Here is a 9,033-nt window from a genome sequence, read left to right as displayed (position 1 = left end):
GTCTGTTTACGATAAGATATCCAGCGACGTTTCAGTAGATTCACCAACATAAAATTTCGACAAGGAAGTTATTAGCCAGTTCCGTTCTTCCTGAGGGCTAGAACAAGTAGGTGAAGGTAGGTCCAGTTGCTTGAACCAGTTTTTATCAATCCACCGACGGCAAATGTCCGTGAGCGGCATCTGATGGCTCGGCACGGTCTCACTCCAAAGCTATCCCGAGAACATTTGGACATTTGTTCTGGTAACCTACAGTCGCTATTCGCACATTCCGCGTTTCCCATCACTGAGAAAATGTTTGAATAGCGTATAGCAGCGAGCGGGCTCAGAACGTGTGACAATCAACATTGTATAACGAATATATTCACCAGTCAGAAGAGCACCATTCATCCCGGCCGGAGGGACCAATCACAACAGCCGGCAGCACGCAGAAACGGTCACAGCAGACAGGGCCGGGTTAAGACGGAACCCCTGACCTGACCTACAGGGGCTGGGTCACAACTGAGCTGACTCCTGATCTAACCCCCAGGGCGGGTCACAGCAGCCCATCGGACTGAGCTGTCTACCGCGCCACTCCGCGGCGGAGAGGTCATCCCACAGCAGCAGAGGCGAGTCTACCCGCCTCGGGCACTTGGAACCAGGCAAAGTACACCACAACCGACCGACCACAGCAATACATTCCAAAGGATATTATAACCCCACTAACAAAATAGCAAACATTCTGCGCTACACACACGGCAAACACATCCCCGTACGAAACTAAGGCTGGCACAGACTTTGAACTTATGATCCCTTCACACTACCAGCTGCATCCATTGAGCGGATGGTTTTAAACGCTGGTAAAACTCAAAACAGCTGCGGTCCGTATTAAAATACTGTTTTTGCCCGCGAGATGCACAGCACTTCGAAATCGAACGCGTATCGGGCAGTATGAGATTTCAAGAGTTCAAACACGATGAGCATTTAACGTTTCCTGGGACTTGGAATATATCGTTCGCCCCTGCAAATATTGAGAAATGTGCGACAGACATGTTCTGACAAAATCAATTAATAATCACCCATTGATAATCACAGCCCTACCCAATACCGACTTATAGAGGTGGGAAGGGCTACCCGCTTACCAACAACCTCGTTAAAACTAAATACGCTAAATTACGGGTAACAAATGTAAATACTAGGTCGGAAATACGACCATGTTAAAATAACTAACCGCATCAAGCACAGTCAACCGTTACTTTTATCTACTCTCAATTCCAACTCACATTGTCCGCAAATCCCGGTCGACAGCTGCTAAAACCACACTCATGCTGAAACCAAAGTCGGTATCACTTCACTGAGTGTCATTTGCAGCACACATGAACACTCTCAGAGAGCTCCAGGAGCCATCCTCGGTCCAGCACTGCCAACCGAGCGTCCCACACGGAGTCGGGCAGCTGTCTGGACTCGATCGTCATTAAAAGTCCATTGCTGGCCGCACATCGGCGACCGTCCATCCTAGTTTGATTCTCGGCGACTTGAGACGGACGTTACCAGTCTTGTAATTCCGTCGTGCGCTGACCGGTATACACGGGAGGATAATGTCACTTGCGTCCCGTGTTCCGTCAAAGATTCAGTCCGACAATGGTCAGTATGACAAAACCACAGTCTGATGGTCCGACGTTTGCTTGTGCTCCGACCCAAAAGTCACAGGAGTTCACAGGCACCGGCCAGCACTCACTCAGAGAAGACGGCTGTCCCGAACCAATGTCATCACTGTCCTGGGACACCGTCTGTCGCCCCGGCACTGACACCAGCATCAAGACCGCCAGCGTCCTGCACCAGCACCAGCACAGCACCAGCACCAGCGTCCAGTGACCAGCGTCAGCGTCCAGCAGCCACAGCGTCCAGCACCAGCGTCCAGCGTCAGCACCAGCGGGTGTTAGCAGGAGCACGGCTCGTCGGGTGTATGCGGCGCCTCCACGCGGAAGGAGCGGTCGTCGAGCCGCTCCAGCTCCTTCCTGGAGCGACTGGAGACAGCCACCTGGCGCGAGATCTCGGCAAACATCTCCTGCACGCCCTCGCCCGTCTTACAGGACGTCTTGAACGTGCCCGTCACTACGTTGTGGCATTGTTCGCTGAAATAGGAGAAAAGGGGAGGATGTTACTCGATGGTGAAGGAAATGCAGGAGTAGAGCCACGTTCAGCCACCGTGCCGAAAGACACTGACATAAAATATACTGAATATACTACTGACAAATGATCGTTCACAAAATCCAAACATATCGTTTCAAAAGATATCTCCTGACTACTGTTCTTCGAAAAAAGATATTCGCTGTCTACCATTCCACCAATTCAAGCTCAGACAAGACATCCCAACCGAAATAGCGTCTTTCCTGACATCCTTAAGCAGCCAGTCTGCCATTCCCAAAACACCACGAGCCTGTCCATCCCTCCCACAACGCCGCGACCTTCAGTTCATCCCTCCTACAACATCACGATTCGATCTAACCATTCTCCCTGCATACAGCGCCAAGGCGTCTACGGGTATCACTCACCAGAACATCTGAATGTCGGCGTCTGTAACGACCACGTCGTGTTTCAGGTCGGTTTTATTCCCGCACACGTAGATTTTGGCGTGCTCAGCGTGGGTCACAATCTCCAGGAGGTGCTGCGACAGGATGTTGAACGAGTCGATGTTATCCAGCGCGAAGACTAGGATGGCGGCCTCGGCGAACTTGAAGTAGCTGGATGTGACGGAGGCCACGCGTTCCAGGCCGCCAGTATCCCAGAGTTGGAGCTGCGCAGACAGACAGCGGAGGGTTAGAGGAGAAATAGGGGCAGAGGGGACGGGTGGGAGTGAGACCAGACTGCACGTGGCAATAATGGGTAGCGAGATACACAAGATCAACTGCAATGGCACAGGTGGGGAAGGATATATTATATGTACAGCTTTAGAACTGGACTAGCGACGATGAACAGTAGACCAATAGTGAAAATATTGCAAGCAGTCATACATCGGACACAAAGCATATAAGGAAAGTGTTATTTATGCTTTACTGGATTTTTATTAGAAAAAATGTATGATACAAATTAGCTTCAGACACCCAGAGGCCAGAAGCATCAGGATCAAGAAGTATGGCGTTTCATCCAGCCACAGCTCTGGATTCTATCGCAAGCTGCTAACGACGGTCACATTAACACCAGCGGTTCGTTAATTTTCCTCATCATATTCCGTACACATCAGTTGGAGTCGGAACAGAGCAGTTGAAATCGGTTGGCGGGCTCATTTCGAAATTACGCAGTCTGTCATATCATTTCGCAGTCATTTGACACCGCACCCAAACAGAGTGGCTCACTGCACGAGCGGGCGGAATTACGCCAGTGAAAAAGCAGGCCAGCCCTCGTACGATAGGACATTATGTTCGCTGACTGTGCAGCCGCAAACCGCTTATATCCGGTTTATGAGCCGGAGCGGTATGCTCACTGTGCACGTTGTGCAGGGGTGATCACCAGTCGCTACACCGAGCCAGCCAAGTACTGCCTGGTGCACTCCCAGGCAGTGCTTGCAAACTATAGCAACTTTGGGTCTGCAGGACAAAAACAAACTCGCAATATACAAAGATGAAATTAGCTGGAATCTGTATTCCAGTCAGTGTTTATTTGGGCATGAAATGACTGCAAAATACGAGACTCAAACTGTCTGCAGGCTGACGATATCTCGTCAGAAACTATGCTCATTCTGGGCAAAGCACGCGAGGACAAGCTATCACACGGACGTCAGCTATTATGGACACCGAGCGCCTGCACAGTCGCGCTGTTCAGCCACCTGAGTTACATTATGTAACAGTTGGGGTGATCTCTCCACCCGATCAGTCTGACGGCGGTGCATGCGGGAGGCACGCGCCGACAAGTCACGATCCATATAGCCGCAGGGCTGCCCGAGCATGGTCCGGGCTACTGTGGATGACATCCGACATTTACGTAACGTCGGCTCCAGAAATGATAAACAGGATTGAAGGACGTCTGATCCGCAGGACGAGCATGAACCAATTACGTAACAAGAACGGGTTATATGCGTCCTCCCACCTCACTAGGTAGATTCCGCATAGGTACTGTTTTTAGCACTATTTCCTTCCCGAAATCTAACGGGAAAATACTTTGATGTCTACAATCCACGCATGCCAGTTTTACCTACCTTGATTTGCCGCTGATCCGGGCCGACCGTGTACGTCTTCTCGAACTGGTCCAGGCCCAGGGTGGACCTCCGATCTGAGGCCGAGACGAACGTGTCCATGGCGAAGCGGCGGAACAGGGACGACTTGCCGACGCCGTACTCGCCGCAGAGGATCACCTTCTGGCAGGGCACCTTTACCGTGGCCATGGTGGAGGGGCCGGACCCGCGCGGAGATCGGACAGCGTTCGGCAGTACCGGCGGACCGCTGTGGGCTCTAGCAGCTGGTGCTGCACAGATAGACCAAGGTGGACTGCCTCACTTCTCAATGGCTTGCTGGATACTTTTTCACTTACTGACTGTCCGAATATTTGCTTCTTTCTTCACCAGACACACACAATTTTTAACCAACCATCTAGATGTGCAGATTCACTGTTCCTTGACTGGTCAGTGGTCAGAAAGCAGAATATCCTCTGTCACTTCAGCTGTCACTGTAAGTTAGGGAGAAATGTCGGTAACAGCAGCAAACAATCAATGAGAAAAATGATGGTGGTAAGAAGGCATTTGTAAACTAGTTTAAGGCACGACTGGACAAGCACTGGAAGAACAAGATAGGTATATGATGTCCCCTTCCCCTAAGAGTCCAGTTAGTACATCCTCACAAGCCCGATGAGAGCGGGATCATCAGGACAAGTGGCCTTCTGTAACCTGAACACCTTGAAGGTAAGGTAGGGTAGGTAAGGTAAGAAGCAGGTATGAGCAAAGGGGAAAAACACAGTTAAACAAATAAAAAGGTGCATGCATTCACAGGAAGCTATTTTTGGAGAGTGAGTGGGTAGGCGCCTAGTGCTACAATGTTTGGCATAAATGAAATTTAAATTAAAAGTTTTGAAAAGTAGGTAAATGACATAAATACAAGTGAGCAAAATACTGATTTGTGCTATTTGTTCATTCAAGGAAGAAGATAAAAAGAATCAAGCATTTAACCATGGATGACTAAGTAGAAGTTAACTGAAACAAGGAAGAAATATGACTCAGATAGTTTCCACAACATAGTGGAAGCTCTCCTGGGTGACAATGTGCAGATGGAGATCGAAAAGGTTTACAGGCTGGGAAAGAAGAAGATCTCGGAGGATGGAGCTGCAGAACCAAGACCGAGGCTAATGCTTGTGGGCCTGAAGAAGAAGGAAGAGGTTGAAGCCCTTATGAGGAAAAGATGGGATCTGTCTAAAGTTGGCTTCAGCAACATTTATCTCTCACGAGACCAGACCCCAGAAGAAAGGGAAATACAGAGAAAACTAAGGGAAGAACTGGCAGAGAAAGGAAGAGAAACTCATCGAATCTTTCGGGGAAAGGTTGTCCCTCGGGACAGGTATTAACTCAAGTAGGAAAACAGGTCACCTATCATGCATGTATACAAATGCAAACAGTTTAAGGAATAAGCTGGGTGAGCTGAGGGTGAAAATTGACAGTGCAAAGCCTGACATTGTTGGCATAACAGAAATCTGGCAAAAAGAAGATATAGCCTTTCCAGGTTACCATGAAGCGTTCCGCAAAAACAGAAAAGGATTACAGAAAGGAGGAGGTGTGATGATCTTGGTTAAGGAGAGTTGGGAAGTCCAAGAGTGTAAGGAACTTAGTGAAACAAAGCATGGAGATGTTGAAGCTGTCTGGTGCACCATCAGATTGGGCAAGCATGATAACCTACTTGTCGGGCTAATTTACAGGTCCCCGAGTAATACCCATGAAGATAATGAAAAACTTTTGGAGACGTTGAAGGCTGTTCCTCAAGTACATGCCAGGAAAGTAATGATTCTGGGAGACTTTAACTTCGCTCACATAGATTGGGAAAATGGGACGGTGGAAGGCCCAGATGACTCTGACCAATCCCAGTTCATGAGAACCATGAATGACTTGTACTTATGTCAACATGTCAGTGGCCCTACACGCTTCAGAATGGGTCAGGTTCCATCCAGACTAGATTTAGTTTTCACAAATGACTCAAATGCAATTGATGTAGTTAACACAGAAGATCCACTTGGAAAAAGTGACCACGCAGTTCTGACTTGGAACTACCAATTTTCTGATGCAGACAAGACATTTGAAACTTGTACCAAACGGAACTTTGCCAAAGCTAACTTTGAGAAAATTAAGGAGTCACTAAGAGAAGTAGACTGGGGATTTCTGGAATCTGCTGGGGTAGAAGTCATGTGGAGCGGTATTAAAAATGCACTAGAGACAAGCCTGAAGGCAAATGTACCATTGCACAAAAAGAGAACCAACAGAAAGACAGCACCATGGTGGAGCAAGCAGATAATCAAGTCAATCAAACTCAAGCACAAAACATTCAAGAAATATTGTGAAACAAGATCAGAGGAGGACTATAAGAGGTATGCCACACAGAGGAATAAGACAACGACCTTGATAAGAGAGACAAGGTATAAATATGAAAGATCATTGCTAAGCAGCATCAAAGAAGACCCCAAGAAACTGCACAAGTATATTCGCATGCAGCATACAACAAGACCTGTAATACAAGCACTAAAAAGTGAAAGGGGACTTACTGAAACCGAGAAGGAAACAGCAGATGTTCTTCAAAAATACTTTACATCAGTGTTTGTAACAGAACCTGGAGATGCAATTCCACTATGTCATGCCAGGGTGGATGCAGATAATACCATAGAAAATATTGAAGTGACTGAGATAATGGTAAAGAAAGAGCTTGAAAGACAAAACACGAACAAATCAGCCGGACCGGATGGTATCCCAAGCATTATACTTAAGAAATGTGCAGATGAGCTGGCACTACCTCTTGCCAGGCTATTCAACAAGACCCTAGAAGAAGGACGCCTCCCACAAGAATGGAAAAGAGCAAGAGTAGTGCCAATATATAAGAAGGGATCAAAAAGTGAGCCGGGAAACTACAGACCCGTAAGTCTCACCTCACAGGTGTGTAAGGTTATGGAGAAAATTGTTAAACAGGTGTTAATGCGTCACTTCGAAGAAAAAGATCTATTGTCAAATCATCAGCATGGTTTCAGGAAAGGCAAGTCATGTCAGTCAAATTTGCTGGAGGTGCTTGAAGAATGGACAAGAGGAATAGATGAAGGACTCGGGCTGGATATACTCTACTTGGATTTCCAGAAAGCATTCGATAGCGTCCCACACAGAAGACTCGCAGCCAAGTTGTACAGTTATGGAGTTCAGGGAAGTATACTCAACTGGATCAGTGACTTCCTACATGGACGAGAACAACAAGTAGTAGTGGGAAAAGGGGCTTCTGACTGGGGTCAAGTGACCAGCGGAGTCCCCCAGGGCTCAGTACTGGGCCCAATCCTGTTTCTCGTCTATGTAAATGAAATACCGAGCCTGTTGAAGAGTAAAGTAAAGATGTTTGCTGATGACATAAAGATTTACAGTACTTTACAAGACAGTCATGATCCTCTCAGGCTGCAAGAAGACCTGAATGTACTGAGTGATTGGTCAAAGGATTGGCTCTTGAAACTCAATCCTGGAAAATGCAAGATAATGCACTGTGGAACGGACAATTTAAGGACAGACTACTTTATGAAGGACGCCAATGACACCGTCGTAAAGCTCCAAGAGACCGAAATAGAGAAGGACCTTGGAGTCTTTGTCTCAAATGACTTAAAGCCAAGTAGACACTGTCAATGGGCAGCCAACAGAGGAATGACAGCCCTCCGTCTCCTGAGGAATGCGTTTGACAGGATCGATGTGAAAAATTTCAAGTCACTGTTTACCACTTATGTTCGTCCCCATCTCGAATACTGCATCCAGGCAGTGGGTCCACACACTGTCCAGGATATGAAGACTCTGGAACGGGTGCAAAGACGGGCAACCAAACTGGTAAAGGCAATTAGAAATATGTCGTATGAGGATCGCCTCCGTACATTAAAACTACCCAGTATCGAGGACAGGATACGTAGAGGTGACATGATTGAGACCTACAAGCTCCTGACTGGAAAAGTAGAAGTGAATCATGAGCAGTTCTTTGAGGTGACACATCAGGGCAGAACAAGAGGACATGAACTTAAGCTTGTAAAGAAAAGGGCAAAACATGTTTCAAGACTTAAGTTCTTCTCAAACCGAGTAGTAAACTTGTGGAACCAGCTACCCAAGGAAGTGGTTGAATCTTCAACAACCAACAGTTTCAAAAATAACTTTGATAAGCTGCGCTGGGCCACAGTTTCCTCAACCTGATCCGAAAGTCTTGTCATGATGTGAGCACCAAACAGACCTGGTCTGACACCAGCTCACGAGACTAAACCTAAACCTAAACCTAAAGTGTCCATTGGATGATAAGAAACTATTTTTAGTTTTCACTGTAAATTAGACAGCCAAAAATGGCTGCTGACTGGGAACAAAAGCATGTTTTCAAGCCCTAGGACCTTAGCTTAGATCCCGCACAAAAATGAGCCACTATTCAGCCCAAGCTATCGAAGAAAAATCCCCATAAAACATTCAGATGCCTCACCTACAGTAGATCATGGCATGAGCCATACTGATACGCACAGCTACCCTGACCCTTGAGGGCAATATTTTTTATTACTATTCTAACTAGTCCAACTAGTCCACAGCAGAGCCTCAGTCCGCCCCAAGGTCCTTTCATTTTCTGATTTTGGTTCTCAACTTCAGGCTATAAGACGTCATAAAAGCTATCATTCTGATTATATTTTCTGGTCTTAAGCTGTTGATCTTTACATATCTACTAAGTTAAAGTTGGTAATGATATTAGAAATAATGTTTTGAAAGTTTTAAGGCGGAAAATGCAACAATTACCCCTAAAACAACCATAATTTTAATGTATTCTTGACGTCATCAAAAAAGGAAGGAAAGGAGTTGTTTTCTTAGGAAGAAGAATGATT

General features: G+C 46.8%; 1 protein-coding gene across 3 annotated transcripts; it reads right to left on the bottom strand.

The window, feature by feature from the left end:
- Positions 1-340: 340 nt before the first annotated feature.
- On the bottom strand, positions 341-8,782 carry LOC122370259 (ras-related protein Rab-1D-like). 3 transcript variants are annotated; one of them, XM_043345719.1, is made up of 4 exons: positions 8,643-8,782; positions 4,172-4,638; positions 2,532-2,773; positions 341-2,111 (listed from the first exon to the last, which is right to left on the bottom strand). In XM_043345719.1, exons 2-4 carry the CDS (start codon positions 4,355-4,357, stop codon positions 1,916-1,918), a joined length of 624 nt encoding a protein of 207 aa, XP_043201654.1. In that variant the 5' UTR covers positions 4,358-4,638; positions 8,643-8,782; the 3' UTR covers positions 341-1,915. The 3 variants fall into 3 exon arrangements, with proteins under 3 accessions (XP_043201654.1, XP_043201660.1, XP_043201668.1); XM_043345725.1 differs by having other exon boundaries at positions 8,647-8,771; XM_043345733.1 differs by having other exon boundaries at positions 8,718-8,771.
- Positions 8,783-9,033: the final 251 nt, after the last annotated feature.

This window comes from Amphibalanus amphitrite, unplaced genomic scaffold, assembly GCF_019059575.1.
Source record: "Amphibalanus amphitrite isolate SeventyFive unplaced genomic scaffold, NRLGWU_Aamphi_draft 000034F_arrow, whole genome shotgun sequence".
NCBI classification, from domain to species: domain Eukaryota; kingdom Metazoa; phylum Arthropoda; class Thecostraca; order Balanomorpha; family Balanidae; genus Amphibalanus; species Amphibalanus amphitrite.
Note: the sequence above shows the minus strand (reverse complement) of the source record. Positions and strands in the feature narration are given on the sequence as shown.

Bases quoted from the DNA above. Each gene is read 5' to 3' on its own strand.
- LOC122370259 (XM_043345719.1), bottom strand. From the start codon at position 4,357: ATGGCCACGGTAAAGGTGCCCTGCCAGAAGGTGATCCTCTGCGGCGAG. The intron at 2,774-4,171 runs GTAGGTAAAACT...CTGTCTGCGCAG, and splicing joins CGGATCAGCGGCAAATCAAG to CTCCAACTCTGGGATACTGG. The intron at 2,112-2,531 runs GTGAGTGATACC...CTCCTATTTCAG, and splicing joins GCCGACATTCAGATGTTCTG to CGAACAATGCCACAACGTAG.